Raw genomic sequence first — 18,688 nt, 5'->3', positions numbered from 1 at the left:
CTCATGGTTTGTAAAATGCACTTTTTTAATTTCGAAATAAAATGTGGCAAATCAAAAGGAGTGTTGAAACAAAAATACCAAAAGCTTGAAACTGATGGTAAAATCCCCGCTAAATGCCTCGCACCCAAGTGGTCATTGGAAAGGTCCATTCCCCGCTATATTTGACGCCAAGGCAAAACCACCGCATTCACCCGGCACTGCTGAAACACCGGGAAGGTATGATATTCATGGTACGCTTTTTATAAGCGGACGTCCTAAGCCTGGCGTCGTCTGTCGTAAATAGTTTGCCGTGTTACAATTTGTTTAGAGCCTGTGGTCTGAATACCTTAACACCCTAAAAATTCCATGCTCAAATTTCAGCTCCACCAACCATGGGCCAACATTTCGAGCTGGTCGCTTCGGGCAAATCACCGCCATCGGAGGTGCCACCCTTCCGTCACTTGACAACTGGTTCCCCTTTGCTTTGCGGCATGGAGTGTCTTAAACTACCGATGTGCGGTTCGTTTTTGTTGCTTCACAGCTCATCGCAGTGTTCGTTGTACGCCGAAAACCACCTGGGCTCTCTGGTGGCTGGATCCGTGGAAATGGAGTACTTCACTAGGTTTAAGGTTGCACACCCCTAATAAAAACCGCCACTTTAAACTCTTCAATTTTAATGCTTTAGGACAATGCCCACAACGAAATTGCACTTCTTGTTCAATGTAAAATCACTCAAGTTCACCACTTTATTATGAATTTGCAGAATATATTTCAGCAATGACATTATTTTTCCACAAATTATGAACACTCTGTCTGTTGATTTAACACCAGAAAACCGTATCAAGATAGTTCCGTGTTTCTGCTATCATCATTTATTTACAGTCACTATCTATAAAGTCCATGTGCCACAGTCATGGCCGCATCTTTGGGGTCATCTCTGAATCCATCCACCCAAGAAAGAGGTCCTGCAAAACATCATTCAAAACCACATAATTATCTTCAAATATGATATAAATCATGCGTAAACTTGAAAATACATACAATCATACAATGTACACATCATCGAATGCTATCTAAATGGGGAGAAACATTTTTCTTAAGAACTACTTGATGTGGTACTACGACCCGGAAGCATATCGTTGTGTGCCGACACCTTTAGCCTATATTGTTAAGCACATAATTACAAATCTTTTGAGGGTTTTATGGTAACGGTTCGAATCCATCCAGACCAACAAATATTAAAAAAAAATCATTTTTACACATAAATATATAATCTTCTTTGAAGATTTTCTTTCTTGCAGTCACGGCTGAAATAGGTGGTCGGGAATTTCAAACCCCTATTTTTTTAAACGAGATCGTAAAACATTCTGATTTTTTTACCTAATGGTCCCAAAAGGTTAAAGTTAATTATTAGTATGGAAAAGGTCATGAGAATTGTTCGGTTTCAATGTAGGTAGGTAATCAAGACACTTAAGGGTTTATTAATAAGGAAAAGGTCATGAGAATTGTTCGGTTTCAATGTAGGTAGGTAATCAAGACACTTAAGGGTTTATTAATAAGGAAAAGGTCATGAGAATTGTTCGGTTTCAATGTAGGTAGGTAGTCAAGACCCTTAAGTGTTTATTAATAAGGAAAAGGTCATGAGAATTGTTCGGTTTCAATGTAGGTAGGTAATCAAGACACTTAAGGGTTTATTAATAAGGAAAAAGTCTTGAGAATTGTTCGGTTTCATTGTAGGTAGGTAATCAAGACACTTAAGGGTTTATTAATAAGGAAAAGGTCATGAGAATTGTTCGGTTTCAGTGTAGGTAGGTAATCAAGACACTTAAGGGTTTATTACATTTATTCTGCAAGTGTATTACATGTGAAAACATCTATAGTCTGAATCATACTACCTCTCTGAGACTTCTAGGTGTTCCACCTTGGTGCCTTAGCAGGGCGGTTACTGGTTTGGATATAGAGGGCGAAGATTCTATGCTCACAACATTACACGTACTTGCAGAACTAGTTGATTTTGCTTTTAAACGTCAAAGTTCCAATTTTTATGCGACAAAACAGTATGTTAAAATTGTACTACCATATATGTATTTCAGTACAGTTTGATTATATTTGTTGATGATGTGATTGATCAATTATGTTTTATTTCTGAAACAAAATATAATTTTACTTAATCTGATATCAAATTATTATTAAAATGTTAAACAATAATAAAATGAAGGATTTTTCTTGTCTAAGGTGATTTCGTTTTTATCAAACTTTCTAAAGTGTGTTGGTGTGGGAGGTGTGTGTGTGGGGGGCGGAAGGGTATTTCAATTTTAAAGTAAATTGTTGACGGTAAATATCTAGATTCACTCTAACTCCCAAATAAGATTTACCAAAAAAAGTAAAGTTGTTTTAATATACCAAAAGGAATGAATACATGTCGAAAACAATGATTCAATGATTCGATATGAAGGATACCGAGTTTAATTTGAAAGAAAGGTGCAGAAAACACGCTATTTCCACCTTATGAGACAATAGTAGATCACAGTAAATCTTTTAGCATTCACCAGTCATTTAATATGTTTGCGCTTTCTGCTATTAAATACACGGTGACATTTCTGTTATCAGTAGTTAATATTTTCCATAAATGCATTGTTTTGTAAGCAGTTAAAGGTTTAACACTCAAAATTTATGTTTGTTGTACATGTGTATGTATTGATTTTGAATAAGAGTGTCATTTTAAATTTTGTTCTTGAAACCAGATAAATGATACACATTAAATAATAATCAAGCTAATCATAGTTTGAAATGATGCCTATCTTAAAAGACAGGGAAAGGCCGGATTAAGGATAAGCCCGGGGTGTGGGGAAACGTTTTAATATAATGTTTTTTTAGACTTACATTTGCAGTGAAATACATTTATTGAAACGGCATTACGGAAACCTTTCATATTGGTTGAATCATACCTGGGGTGGTATTCTTAAAAACTTCTTTAGTCATTTCTTAATTTAAGTCAATACCCTAAAATTTTCCTCGTTGTATTGTAAAGGTATGTATTTTGATTTAATTCAATGAAAATAAAGTATTTCAGATATTATGAAGCAATTACAGTCGAAACCCGTTGGCTCGATATCGCTTGGCTCGATTTCATCGTTGGTTCGAACTTGATATAAAGGACCGATTTTGTTTAACACTGTAAGTATTCTCGCTTTGCTCGAGATTCGCAAGGCTCGAAGTATTTTAGTTGGTCCCTGGATTTTCGAGCCAACAGGTTAAGAATGTATATAAAATGATAAGCAAGATACTTAACTTAAGAAAATGACTCAAGTTACGAACTTACTTAAGATGTTTTATAAATACCATCCCTGTATTATAATGGTGATATACCAAAACTCCATTATGGGGGGGGGGGGGGATTTTGTGGGATACAATCGTTGTTTCCCGGAGTTATAGCCTTGAGCTCCCCTAATAGATTTATACATTTATTTAGTACCCATTTAGATATTTGCCAAAACATTATTTATTGTACAATTAACGTGTGATTCGAAATAGAAGTATATATTATATATATATATGGCCCAAGAAAACGCTCACCATGAACCCCAAACTGCTCAAAAGTTTGGTCAAAGCTTCTCCTTTGATGCTGCTCTGTTGTTATTTATGTCCCTGCTGTTGTTGTTGTTGCTGCTGCTGCTGATGCTGCTGTTGCTGTTGCTGCTGCTGATAATAATGATGACAATATTCAAGGCTAATAGCATACCGTAGAAAAAGGGCTGGTAAATAGTGACTATTTAGGCTTTCGTACTCGTAGGCATTGTTGATACAACTTCAAAATTGAATGAAAATAGGTTTTGAACTCATTTACCAAGTTTACCATATAAGGAAGTTAAGCCTTCTAGCGGATCCAGGGTGAGGATCACCCACCATAAAACTATCCATGTGTACTTATTATGTTTATATAAGAGGGAAAAGTATAAAAATACAATTGTTAAAACTGTTCCGGAAGCCAAAAGGTCATGCCCCATAAGTTACGGCCCCTTTAACTTCGAATCCTGGATCCGAACCTGAAGACCATAATTTTTTTAAGGGTTTTCCCAAAAATTAAGGAGCAAGTTTCAAACTCTTATCAAGAGGTGTAGCTAAAGTGGGTGTCACACATTGAAACGGACATTGAGGACATAAATACGATAATTTATTTTATCTCTTAGCTGTTGGTATAGTGATGTACAAGGTCAGATTTTCTTGCAGAGAAAAAAGGATTAAAGGGTTCCACATCTAGGAAAACGTCAACAAACCAGGTTTAAATCCACATTTTATACGGCATTATAATCTTTCACTCTCGGGTACCAAAAAAGAATCCTTGTACTGCCTCAAGTATTGCGGTATGTTATGTTTTTTTAACACCCATTGTTCATAAATTTGAACGAGGTTTACCGAGTTTCCGCAAAACACCCTGCCCGAGGGTCGGGATGAACATATCTTACACGAGCGGCTATGGTTGATGCTTTTTCTCCCATCTCAGTTAAATTAAGTAAAAATGTTGTTTTTTTGGAACTCTTTTGTGTTTAGTGAAAATTATTGCGTATTGATATGCGATAATTCGTGGTTGTCATGGATATGCGCGCAATGATTCAGATAATGTTAATAGTCAAATCGGTCTTTAAATAGTTCTAAGAAGAGTGAAGCATTATATCTTGAAAGGTGCGTGAAAATTGTTTAATGGTGACATTTGAAGCGAAAAATAATTAATAAGCGTTCTAAATATTACCACAAGACCAGATTCGCATGATGCTACAGACGACAGTCTTCAACAAGGGAGGTAATTACAACGTGGTGACCATTAAAAAGGAGTTCCATACGGGCATTTTATCTTTGCCCGTGGGCAAGATTATAAGTATCTTCCATGGCCGAGAGTGTAAGATAGGTTCATTCCGAAACCTCGTTTCCGCAAAACACCCTGCGCGAAGGTCGGGATGAACATATCTTACACGAGCGGATATGGTAGATGCTTTTTCTCCCACCTAAGTTAAACAAAATTAAATAAAAATGTATTTTTTGCTGGAACTCTTTTGTGCTTAGTGAAAATAATTACGTATGAATATGCGATAATTCGTGGTTGTCATGGATATACGCGCAGTGATTCAGATTATGTTAATAGTCAAATCGCTCTTTAAATAGTCCTAAGGAGCGTTCTAAATATTACCACAAGACAAGGTTTCCATGATGCTACAGACGACAAGTCTTCAACAAGGGAGGTAATTACAATGTGAAGACCATTAAAAAGGAGTTCCATACGGGCATTTTATCTTCGCCCGTGGGCAAGATAAGAATTTCTAGCATAGTTAAATTATTGGATCTACTTATCTGGGGTGGGAGAAAAGATTTTCTAGCATGGTTAAATTATTGGATCTATTAATCTGAGGTGGGAGAAAACTATGGCGTGGTCGACGATGGGTTCATAACTGTTTTGATCAACAAGGGGCATATAAGAGGATAGCTGTCATTAGATAACCATGGTCAGCTAGGGGCAGAAAAGTATGGTCTGGTCAACGAGGGTAAGATAACTGTGGTGTTCATCCATGGGCAGATATCTGTTGTCTGTTCAACTAGAGGCAGATAACTATGGCGTTCAACGATGAAACGCAGGGCAGATAACTGTGGTCTGATCAACAAGAGCAGATAACTGTGTGATCACCGAGGTTAATATAACTAGTCATGATCATTTAAGGGCAGATAAATAATATGGTCACCAAGGGCCTGATAATTGTGGTATTTGTCAACATTTCAACGACGTTCAGACAACTGTGGTATGGTCGACGAGGAGCAAATAAACGTGTTCTGGTTAACGAGAGTAAGATAACTTAACGAGGGACATGTTACTTTAGTCTGATCAACTAGTGGTAGGGGTATGTTCATAAGAGGTTCAGATAACTGTGGTCTGGTAAACGAGGGTTGATAACTGTGGTCTGGTAAACGATTCAATGCGGGGTAGATAACTATGGTCTAGTAAACGATTCAATGCGGGGTAGATAACTGTGGTCTGGTCAACGATTCAATGCGGGGTAGATAACTGTGGTCTGGTAAACGATTCAATGCGGGTTGATAACTGTGGTCTGGTAAACGATTCAATGCGGGGTAGATAACTATGGTCTAGTAAACGATTCAATGCGGGGTAGATAACTGTGGTCTGGTGAACGATTCAATGCGGGGTAGATAACTGTGGTCTGGTCAACGATTCAATGCGGGGTAGATAACTATGGTCTAGTAAACGATTCAATGCGGGGTAGATAACTGTGGTCTGGTAAACGATTCAATGCGGGGTAGATAACTGTGGTCTGGTAAACGATTCAATGCGGGGTAGATAACTGTGGTATAGTAAACGATTCAATGCGGGGTAGATAACTGTGGTCTGGTAAACGATTCAATGCGGGATAGATAACTATGGTCTGGTCAACGATTCAATGCGGAATAGATAACTGTGGTATAGTAAACGATTCAATGCGGAATAGATAACTGTGGTATAGTAAACGATTCAATGCGGGATAGATAACTGTGGTCTGGTCAACGATTCAATGCGGGATAGATAACTATGGTCTAGTAAACGATTCAATGCGGGGTAGATAACTGTGGTCTGGTAAACGATTCAATGCGGGGTAGATAACTGTGGTCTGGTCAACGATTCAATGCGGGGTAGATAACTGTGGTCTGGTCAACGATTCAATGCGGAATAGATAACTGTGGTATAGTAAACGATTCAATGCGGAATAGATAACTGTGGTATAGTAAACGATTCAATGCGGGGTAGATAACTGTGGTCTGGTAAACGATTCAATGCAGAATAGATAACTGTGGTATAGTAAACGATTCAATGCGGGGTAGATAACTGTGGTCTGGTAAACGATTCAATGCGGGGCAGATAACTATGGTCTAGTAAACGATTCAATGCGGGGTAGATAACTGTGGTCTGGTCAACGATTCAATGCGGGGTAGATAACTGTGGTCTGGTAAACGATTCAATGCGGGGTAGATACCTGTGGTCTGGTCAACGATTCAATGCGGAATAGATAACTGTGGTATAGTAAACGATTCAATGCGGAATAGATAACTGTGGTATAGTAAACGATTCAATGCGGGGTAGATAACTGTGGTCTGGTAAACGATTCAATGCGGAATAGATAACTGTGGTATAGTAAACGATTCAATGCGGGGTAGATAACTGTGGTCTGGTAAACGATTCAATGCGGGGTAGATAACTATGGTCTAGTAAACGATTCAATGCGGGGTAGAACACTGTGGTCTGGTGAACGATTCAATGCGGAATAGATAACTGTGGTCTGGTCAACGATTCAATGCGGGGTAGATAACTCTGGTATAGTAAACGATTCAATGCGGGGTAGATAACTGTGGTCTGGTAAACGATTCAATGCGGGGTAGATAACTGTGGTCTGGTCAACGATTCAATGCGGGGTAGATAACTGTGGTCTGGTAAACGATTCAATGCGGGGTAGATAACTGTGGTCTGGTCAACGATTCAATGCGGGGTAGATAACTGTGGTCTGGTAAACGATTCAATGCGGGGTAGATAACTATGGTCTGGTCAACTATTCAATGCGGGGTAGATAACTGTGGTCTAGTAAACGATTCAATGCGGGGTAGATAACTGTGGTCTGGTCAACGATTCAATGCGGGGTAGATAACTGTGGTCTGGTCAACGATTCAATGCGGGGTAGATAACTGTGGTCTAGTAAACGATTCAATGCGGGGTAGATAACTATGGTCTGGTCAACGATTCAATGCGGGGTAGATAACTGTGGTCTAGTAAACGATTCAATGCGGGTTGATAACTGTGGTCTGGTCAACGATTCAATGCGGGGTAGATAACTATGGCCTGGTCAACGATTCAATGCGGGTTAGATAACTGTGGTCTAGTAAACGATTCAATGCGGGGTAGATAACTATGGTCTAGTAAACGATCCAATGCGGAATAGATAACTATGGTCTGGTCAACGATTCAATGCGGGGTAGATAACTGTGGTCTGGTCAACGATTCAATGCGGGGTAGATGACTGTGGTCTGGTCAACGATTCAATGCGGGATAGATAACTGTGGTCTGGTCAACGATTCAATGCGGGGTAGATAACTGTGGTCTGGTCAACGATTCAATGCGGGATAGATAACTGTGGTCTGGTAAACGATTCAATGCGGGGTAATTGACTGTGGTCTGGTCAACGATTCAATGCGGGATAGATAACTGTGGTCTGGTCAACGATTCAATGCGGGATAGATAACTGTGGTCTGGTCAACGATTCAATGCGGGGTAGATAACTGTGGTCTGGTCAACGATTCAATGCGGGATAGATAACTGTGGTCTGGTCAACGATTCAATGCGGGGTAGATAACTGTGGTTTGGTTAACGATTCAATGCGGGGTAGATAACTGTGGTCTGGTCAACGATTCAATGCGGGGTAGATAACTGCGGTCTGGTCAACGATTCAATGCGGGGTAGATAACTGTGGTCTGGTCAACGATTCGATGCAGGATAGATAACTGTGGTCTGTTCAACGATTCAATGCGGAATAGATAACTGTGGTCTGGTCAACGATTCAATGCGGAATAGATAACTGTGGTCTGGTCAACGATTCAATGCGGGGTAGATAACTGTGGTCTGGTCAACGATTCAATGCGGGGTAGATAACTGTGGTCTGGTCAACGATTCAATGCGGGATAGATAACTGTGGTCTGGTAAACGATTCAATGCGGAATAGATAACTGTGGTCTGGTCAACGATTCAATGCGGGGTAGATAACTGTGGTCTGGTCAACGATTCAATGCGGGATAGATAACTGTGGTCTGGTCAACGATTCAATGCGGAATAGATAACTGTGGTCTGGTCAACGATTCAATGCGGGGTAGATAACTGTGGTCTGGTGAACGATTCAATGCGGGGTAGATAACTGTGGTCTGGTCAACGATTCAATGCGGGGTAGATAACTGTGGTCTGGACAACGATTCAATGCGGGGTAGATAATTGTGGTCTGGTTAGCGATTAAATGCGGGGTAGATAACTGTGGTCGAGTAAACGATTCAATGCGGGGTAGATAACTGTGGTCTGGTAAACGATTCAATGCGGGATAGATAACTGTGGTCTGGTAAACGATTCAATGCGGGATAGATAACTGTGATCTGGTTAGCGATTCAATGCGGGGTAGATAACTGTGGTCGGTCAACGAGGGGCAGATAACTGTGGTCTGGTAAACAAGGGGCAGATAACTGCGGTCTGGTTAACGAGGGGTAGATAACTGTGGTCTGGTAAACGAGGGGCAGATAACTGTGGTCTGGTAAACGATTCAATGCGGGGTAGATAACTGTTGTCTGGTCAACGAGGGGCAAATAACTGCATAGGTCTCTGAGGGTCACTGATGGGCAGATAACTGTGGTGTTTGTCGACGATTTAGCGCGGAGTTTATAGCTATGATTTAGTCAACGAAGGTCTTGGTCAACGATTTAGCTCGGAGTATATTGCTATGATTTAGTCATCGAAGGGCAAATTACGGTGGTCTGATTAACGAGGGGTAGATAACTGTGGATGTTACCGAGGCGATTATAACTGTGGTCGGGGTCGACAAAGGGAAGCAAACTGTGATATTGATCATCGGGCGGCAAAACAACTGATCAATGAGGGCAGATAACTTTTGTCTTGGTCTACGCTTTAATAATGGGTGGGTAACTATGTGTGTGTGTGGTCGATAAGACTCAACATTTGAGAGTAAAAACTTCCAATCTACAGTTTACTGCACTGTTGTTATAGGAAAAGCGGTAATGGTTATGCACCAGTCAATTTTATCACCCCCCCCCCCCAGGCCCGGGGATATACCGGGGATAGCCGGGGGAAATGGGCCATGTTTTTATCTTCCCGGTGGCCCCGCAATGCCGGGTGAATGCGGTTTTTTTTCTTCGCGCCAAACATATAGCGGGGAATGAGCCTAACCTAGGGTCCCTTGGTTGTAGGGGCATTTGTCGGGAATTTTAGCATCAGTTTGACCTAAAGTCAAAATCCCCGCTATTCCCCGGACCTGGGGGCGTGGTTATAATTGACTAGTGCATTAAACCGGCCATATATATTGCAAATACTTTATGAAGGATAATTAATAACATTTGAAAAAAACACTTTTCTGAGCCAGAGTCTAAAACGGACCTAGAAAAGATTTCAAAGCGACAAACAAATGTGCAATATGAGAACAGAAGTGGTACTTTAAATGATTGAAACAATTGATAGAATATGCGTTCAAATAAGGAAGCGCAAAACAAACGAGGGGTAATATTTTTTATTAAGACGGAATCGTTTCAGTTTCATATTATGTGGTTAAACTTTAACGTGGTCAGTACATTCCAAAATAATTTTATGTTTTGCGTTATCAGGCTAGTACGGTTTGGGTCTTTAAAACCAAAACAATTTTTTTTTTTAAATTAAAATATTGCAAAGAAGCTAGATTATTATGCTAGTTTAATTATGGAACTGTTTTAGATGTACAGTCGAACCCCGTTGGTTCGAACTCGTTTGGCTCGATTCCCTGTTGGCTCGAACTGGATGTAAAGGACCCATTTCTTTTAACTCAATGTAAGCATTTCCCATTGGCTCGAAGTTTTCGAGGCTCGAGGTTCTTTTGTCGGTCCCTGGGAGTTCGAGCCAACGAGGTTTGACCAATAACAAGGGCATGGGCGATGACCCGGGTACTCGCGTGCCGGGTACGTTTTGGCTTTCTATTTTATACCGACTACCAATTAAGCAATGATTTACACGGTACAGCAATACATATATCAAAGCGTTTGTTTTTTAAATCTAATTAATTTATTTCATAAATTCAGCTTACACGAAAAGAATCTGCGTTAAATCTTCTTATCATTTCACAAAACGATAAAACCCCCACTTCCAAACCTTACTTGTTTCAGACTCGACACAGTTACTTTCGCGGGATGTTAGACTGTTTATTCACTCATATTCTTATTCGTGCAGCGTGAACATGTATATAAACGGGTACGTGACGCTCGTTTACCCGGGTCCAAAGTTTCTACCCACTAGCGGATTTTGAGGGGGCACCGGCGCCCTTAACTCGTCCAAGTTTACTTTTTATATCAATATGAGTGTAAAAAGTAATAAAGCACGCTATTTATGCACCATTTCCGACTACAAATTGATAATGTTTTCTTGGGGGAGTAACCAAAAATCCCCATACGATCAGTTTATGCCATATACTTTCGGTTCTGAGGGAGGGCCGCATGTCAAAAGGTTACGCCCCTAAGTTACGCCCCCTCTAACGTCAATTCCTGGATCTGCCTAAGCGACCTGTTCATTCCAACTAATAACCAAATAAAAAGATGATCTTTGTATAAATGGTACCATAATATGCCTGTTGTTTATACTCTTGACATTTTTTTTTCCTTCTGCATGTACGCATATTTTGATATATTCTTACACTTAGCTAAACTTCTACTTTACCTGTTATTATTTATTGCATTATACGATTTATTAATTAGAAATCTTTTGTATCGTAGTTATTTGACACATTATTCTTATTCCTATGTATATGAATATTACATAAATGCATGAAATATTACGTTTAGTTTCATAGTTTATGTGACAACGTAAACATTTTTGCTTTTCATGTGACGTTTCGGGAAAGGGCCGTAACTGATGTTGGTAAAACTCGTGGCCCAATCCCTTTGCATGTCCTTTTTATATGAACGCAAGCTTTGTTACATTGCACTGTTTCTGTTCCTTTGTTGTTATCATCATCATATAATGTGTAAATGTATCGTCATGCAATAAAATATGTTTAAACTAAGGATATTTTGAAAATTAAACCGGACGTTATTTAAACACAAAATCAGTTTAGCATGGCCTCAATAAAACCCAATACCGTGAATAGATAGTGCGTCAGGATTTCTTCTTAATAAACTTATCCTTAAACAGCAGATTTTACAAATATATCCGGGTGTACATGAGTTAAGGCGTTACAGAACAATAAAATAAACGAATCGAACCATGTATTTGCGTAAACGTCTTCTATAAATAAGTTTAATATTCACTCTGGACGCGTCATCGGATTTCCGCACATGCTAAATATAATGTTTCAAAAGGAGACGTTTTGTTTATTGTTAAATTCAGCAACGCATAATTTTCCTTGATTTATCTATGAGGCTGAAATACAAAACAATATTAACCGATAAAAGAAACTCGTCTATTTAATTCAGTTTAGCCCTGGGCTTTCTCAACTTCAGTTAACCCCATCCTTATAAAGTGTGTGACTATTTTGTTCAATGGTCCGGCACAGAATCGAGTGGTTGAATTATTTTTGTATATAAATACGCAAGGTAACCGGATTTTTCCTTAAAGTTATATTGTCTGCGAGTATGACAGGTATGTTAAAGTTTTAAATGTATTTCTTTTTTTTAATTTTAGTAAGCGCTTGCTTATTATTTTATAATGTTCATTATTTTGTTTCAATTGAAATTTTAGTAAGCGCTTAATTATTGTCTTAAAAGATCATTATTTTATTTTCAAAAGTGTTTATGTATTGGTTAAAGTTAGTTAGTATGTACTTACAAAAATAAATGGCTTGATGTGACACAGTTGCATAATGCATAATCATTTAATTGTTGTGTAAGTACATTATAACACTATTGTTTTAGTGGTAAGCTACCTAATAAATGGGCCAGCCACTGGTTATATCCAACGCTTCCCTGATTTAAATAAAAAAAACGGCTAGCCGCTGAATTAATGAAATAAATGTGTTGGAATAATTTTCCATTAGACAAAATGAAATGGTGACCATTAGTTCATTTGTATTGCTTAAATAACGAAACGCATATCATTTTAAAGATATTCGGCTAAATGGCTACAGGTAAATGAATGTTCTGTTCTGTTCTGTATTATTTCGTTTTAGAATAAACGTGCATTTATCTAAATATGCGTATTTAAATTCGGTTTAAAGTTAATGATGATTTTTTCACTTTGACTTATAGTGGAGTGCTTTAGCTTATAATTTTGAGTCTTTTTGTGGACTAAACACTTGAATGGAACTTGAAATTTGATAGGTTTTTCAGTTGAATACAGTGATATTAATAAACGGATATTTCATGCATGTGCATGATAATGCATTTAAAGTCCTTGAACGTTTGATAAACAAGGAAAATCTGCTACGACGTTTCATTTTCAAGGGATGGGTTTAAAGGGACTTGCTCGTGTTTCTGGATCAAAAATTAGTTTTCCCGGTAATGCATCTCAACACACTAATTTTATATTTTTTTACTCGATGATATCAAAATTGCACAAAAAAATACAATTATAGTATAATAATTTTGGTTTAGTGGTGTGCGAGCCCACACCGGTAAAGTCAGGATAAAAATAGAAAAAACCAATGCCTTACCACTAGACCACCAGAGCTTAAACATGATGGATATTTTGACCGTTTACTTATACATTGATAACATCACGTGATAACGCCAATCAGCCAATCACGTAGCAACAAAGCCGGAATTAAGTGACCATTAACGTTATTAACGCCTATGAAAAGTTTGTCTTCAAAAACGATATTTTAGCAGAAATCAACATTTGCTGAAAGGTTCCAGCTTTTAGTATCTTAGTTTTAACACTTCTAAAGATTTGCCATACTTTATTTCGTCATACAAAACATGCATTTTATAAAAAAACAAAAACATGAGCGAATCCCTTTAATGAAATCATATTGCCGTATAAATCAGCGGACAATCTTTAACATCGTTTTGTTTTGATAGGGATTGTTTTAACCTTACAGGGACAATGGAAAGCTACCGTTTGACATATTTCAACAAAAGAGGGGGTGGTGAAATTATACGTCTCGTGTTTGTTGTGACGTCACAGACGTTTGAGGATGAAAGATTGACGTCAGAAGAGTGGCTAAAGAGAAAAGAAGGTATAAGCAATTTTATTTGGTTCAAATCCTTATATTTGTATTTAAACAAAAATATAAGAAAACAATAAACAAACATGATTTGACGCATTACGGTGGTAAAAACGTTTGATCTAGGAATGTCGACGCTGTTTCATTTACTTTAACGTATTACGGTGATCACGATCAAAGTACGTTTAGAAACTACACAAGTTTCGAAAATATAGTTAGGTTTTATTGACTCACGCAAAGCAGTTCTTTTAACAAGTGCAACTGTAGTATCCCACAGTATTGATGTTTTATCACATACTTTAAAAGATGCAGTGACTTTTTTCAAATGCCCACATATACTAGTGTGTGGAATTCATATAAACAATGTCCATCTTATATGAAAGTAACCATACAACTCTTATCTTATACAGAAATGCCAATGAAAAGTTTGCCCGTACTGCACGTTAAACGAGAGGACAAAGAAACAACGTTTTGTCAGTCGGGAGCCATCGCCAAATACCTCGCAAAGAAGTTTGGTAAGATCGCGAATCATCGGCTTATTCCGTAGAACTCCGTAGAAAATGTTCATTTTTAGGCATGGTTTAATTAATGATGTTTACAAGATAAACTTTGAACTATGAACAATTTGAGTAGCATGCGTATGCCTGTCCTTATGTTATGTATTAATTTTGATTTAGATCTCCTTTCGGCGGGGTTTCCGTATAATTTCCGTATTTCGACTTTCGGCAATGTACGGAAAATAATCATACACCAAATTTTAATTGTTTTAATACACTTGGCCAAGAAGCCTTTCATTAAAAACAAAATTAATTCTTTCCGCGATAGCGGTCAAGTGGTAAAGGTGTCTGTCATGCACCCAAGATGTCGTGGGTTCAAACCCTTTAACGGCACGTCTATAAGGACACCAGTAATGATTTCTTACCATGAAACCGACTCGAATGTGAATCAAAACAACTTAAAAATTTGGGTCTCAAAATGATAATCAAATTCTCGTACATTTAGGAATTCATGGTGAAAATGAAGACGAGGGCTTATTGGTAGACGAAGTGTACGACTGTGTTGGAGATGTTCGAAAATCCCTGGTACAAATCCACTTTTGTAAAGACGAAACTACAAAGGTAACACCATACTGCGTAACACCAACATATTTAGTGCAAAAAATTCACTTTTATCAATATGAAGCTACAAATGTAAAACGATAAAATAAATTATATCCAAAATATTTGCTTTTCACATACGGATGTGAAATTTGGGGGTTCGCTTCAAACTGCACACAACTCAAGCCAGTACATGTTAGCATAAACTGTAGTTATCTCTTTTGGCTTTCTGTTTGGACGACATACATTTTTATGTATGTAACTCTTTTGTCCCAACATATAGTGACTCTTATACGTACACTGGTAATATACTGGAAACTTTGTAACAGAGACGAGATCAGTAACTAAAACTTTCGACGAATACTAATACGTTTGCCGCTGTTATATATTTCATTGATATTATGATTATGCATACATAGTTTGTGCATTGAGTAAATAATACGCGAACTTTAAATCTGCTGTATATTAAATCTAAACGTATACTGTCTCATTCTACAGGCCGACTTACAGAAGAAGCTTATTAGTGAGGTCTTGCCTAACTTCTGTCAGTACTTTCAAAGACGAAAGGCGAGTTTTGGTGAAGGTGGTTACATAGTTGGCGGAAAGGTAATATTTCATTTGAAGAAAAATCAACAATTCTGAGTGAATTTCCCATTAAAATCATTTTTAAAGACCTTATTAATTTCATATGAATACTATACGGTAATGCGGTTATCACGTGGTACACACACTGTTCATATATAGTTGGAATTGGAAACGTATTTCCTGTATAAAGGTCCTGTTATAGAGTTATGCATTCCTTTACAAGTAGTTGAACCTTAAAAACTCACCATACATTTCAGATCTCCCTGGCTGATTTAGCTGTTTTCAACATGGTCGACAGCTGCTTGGAAATGGGACTCAAGTCGCTATGGCAACCATACCCAGAATTATTGAAACACAGAGAACTGATCATGGAAAACGAAAAACTTTCAGACTGGCTTAAAACTCGACCTGTCACCGAGGTCTAGATTTCCATGCACTATTTTTGGTGTCTTATCTCCTTAACTTGTATATTAGTTAACCGTTGTCCCATCCAAAAGTATTAATATGTGTGCTAGTATATGTTGCTTTGTGCAATAAAGATGTATGTTAGTTCACTGTTGTCTCATTCAAAAGTATTAATGTTTGCGAGTATGTTGCTTCGTGCAATAAAGATGTATCATGTTAGTTTACTGTTGTCTTATTCAAAAGTATTAATATGTATGCGAGTATGTTGCTTCGTGCAATAAAGATGTATCATATTAGTTTACTGTTGTCTTATTCAAAAGTATTAATATGTATGCGAGTATGTTGCTTCGTGCAATAAAGATGTATCATGTTAGTTCACTGTTGTCTTATTCAAAAGTATTAATATGTATGCGAGTATGTTGCTTCGTGCAATAAAGATGTATCATGTTAGTTTACTGTTGTCTTATTCAAAAGTATTAATATGTATGCGAGTATGTTGCTTCGTGCAAAAAAGATGTATCATGTTAGTTTACTGTTGTCTTATTCAAAAGTATTAATATGTATGCGAGTATGTTGCTTCGTGCAATAAAGATGTATCATGTTAGTATACTGTTGTCTTATTCAAAAGAATTAATATGTATGCGAGTATGTTGCTTCGTGCAATAAAGATGTATCATGTTAGTTTACTGTTGTCTTATTCAAAAGTATTAATATGTATGCGAGTATGTTGCTTGGTGCAATAACGATTATTAACTTCATTCTTATTTTATAACACATGCCAAACATTATTAAGTTTCTGTATCCGGTATAAGTACTTAAAAATTCGATGTCCTAATAATATTTGATACAAGAATATCGTTTTAATGCCTAGTTAAAAAGGCCTAGTTTAAGGAATGTTTGGCATGACAACCCCTGCTGTGCATCTCCTGCTTATTGCACTGATGTCACAGTAGGGGCCAATGTTCCTGTTTATTTGTTTATTGGCTAAGGGCCATTTAGAGTCCATTTCTATAATAAAATCTCCAAAACTGCACAACAGGATATTCAGATCGGAGATCTGATAAGACAATTTGGCAATTAGATTAAGACCAATACACGTATGTTGTGTACAATAATCGGTTTTTATTTATTTTTTATTGAGGGGGGGGGGGGGGGGGTCACTTATAAAAGGCCTTTAAGGAATCCCGGTGCCACAGCATGGTTCAAAATTTCATATGTATTTTTTATCGGCTAATTTACCACTTTTGAGCCTAAAATGTTACAATTATGGGAACTACTTTTACGCGCAGCCACCACTAGTCGCTGATGTGTTTATCCGATCTGGTTATTGTTCAGTTTAGTTTCGTCCCGTCCAGACGTCCAGTATTTGACTTAAAAACTGATCTGGAGCGACGATAACAGACACGAGATATATAGATTAGGACCAATAAATATTGTGCAATACACCGAACATTATTTTTTTTTTAAATCTTTTTGAAAGGGGCTTAGCGGGGGTCACTGAAAGAAGACTTCAACTATGTAATACGGGTAATTGGGAATGTATAATTGCTGTCAATAAACAGTTTCGATCAAACCGAGATAGCCTTGGATTCCCGCAGAATGTGTTTCGTATATATCTAATAAGATATCACTAGCAGAGCGCACCCAGCCCCCCCCCCCTCTTCCAAAAATGAATCGTCCAAGTTTACTTTTTATTTCAATATAGAAGAAAAAAAGTAATAAAATACGCCCAACATGCATCGTTTCGTACTTGAAACTGTAAAATTTTTCTTGAGGGATGACTCCGGACTCCTGCCCCCCCCCCCCACCTGCCAGCACTCTAAACCAAATAAGTTTCGTTTCCAAGGAAGGGCGCAAGTAAAAAGGGTACGCCCCTAATGTACGCCCCCTCTAACGGCGAATCCTGGATCCGCCCTTAGCTATATTAATAATCATCTCCGCTTCGGACACATATTTGTTGGATATGAATAAATGTGCCGGTATGGAGATTGTTTACTTTGTCTTCGTCTAAAAATCATCTTCCATATCGGAACGGTAACACGTGTGCTGCAATTATCATGCGGATAATCTACAGCGCTATTTACTTATACACATGCTAGAAATTGAACAGTGTCCTTGACGAAGCGATACAGAACATTCACCTCACCCACTTCCATCGTGATTGGTTGTTATGGTTTGGTTGTGGTTAGGTTGTGGTTTGGTTGCCCCAGTAAGATTGAAAGCATTCATACAGTTTGAACCTAATTTAATGGCCAAAACAAACATATCTGGAGCAAACTGTCAATGGATCGTTATATATGATCATAATCATAACCGCAAACTAGAAATTGTCTTCTTGAAAAAGCGTTTGTCTTCCGCCATCATGTGGACACGGTCGATGTGAAATTTGTACGTATGGACTGGAGACGTACCAACTGTGACCTTTAAGTTTGGCTGATCTCAACATCAAAAGGGGTCATCTACTAGTCATGGCCGACTGGCATACAAAGTATGAAATTCCTGCGTGCAAGTGTTCATAAGTCATTGAGTGGAAACCATATTTCAACGTAAGGTCACAGCCAACCTATCGTTTTTCATCTAAAAGTCATCGCGACCTTGACCTTTGACCTTCTTACCTCAAAATACATAGGGGTCATCTACTTGTCATGACCAACAAGCATACCAAGTATGAAGTTCCTGGATGCAAGCCTTTTGAAGTAA

General features: G+C 38.0%; 1 protein-coding gene across 1 annotated transcript; it reads left to right on the top strand.

The window, feature by feature from the left end:
* The first annotated feature begins 12,145 nt into the window (after positions 1 to 12,145).
* LOC128217138 (glutathione S-transferase 3-like) lies at positions 12,146 to 16,669 on the top strand. Its single transcript, XM_052924052.1, has 6 exons — positions 12,146 to 12,379; positions 13,776 to 13,913; positions 14,312 to 14,416; positions 14,904 to 15,019; positions 15,497 to 15,604; positions 15,841 to 16,669. The coding sequence occupies exons 1-6, from the start codon at positions 12,373 to 12,375 to the stop codon at positions 16,006 to 16,008; spliced, it is 642 nt and encodes a 213-aa protein (XP_052780012.1). The 5' UTR covers positions 12,146 to 12,372; the 3' UTR covers positions 16,009 to 16,669.
* Positions 16,670 to 18,688: the final 2,019 nt, after the last annotated feature.

This window comes from Mya arenaria, chromosome 14, assembly GCF_026914265.1.
Source record: "Mya arenaria isolate MELC-2E11 chromosome 14, ASM2691426v1".
Classification (NCBI taxonomy): Eukaryota; Metazoa; Mollusca; class Bivalvia; order Myida; family Myidae; genus Mya; species Mya arenaria.
This window is presented reverse-complemented; position numbering and strand designations above follow the sequence as displayed.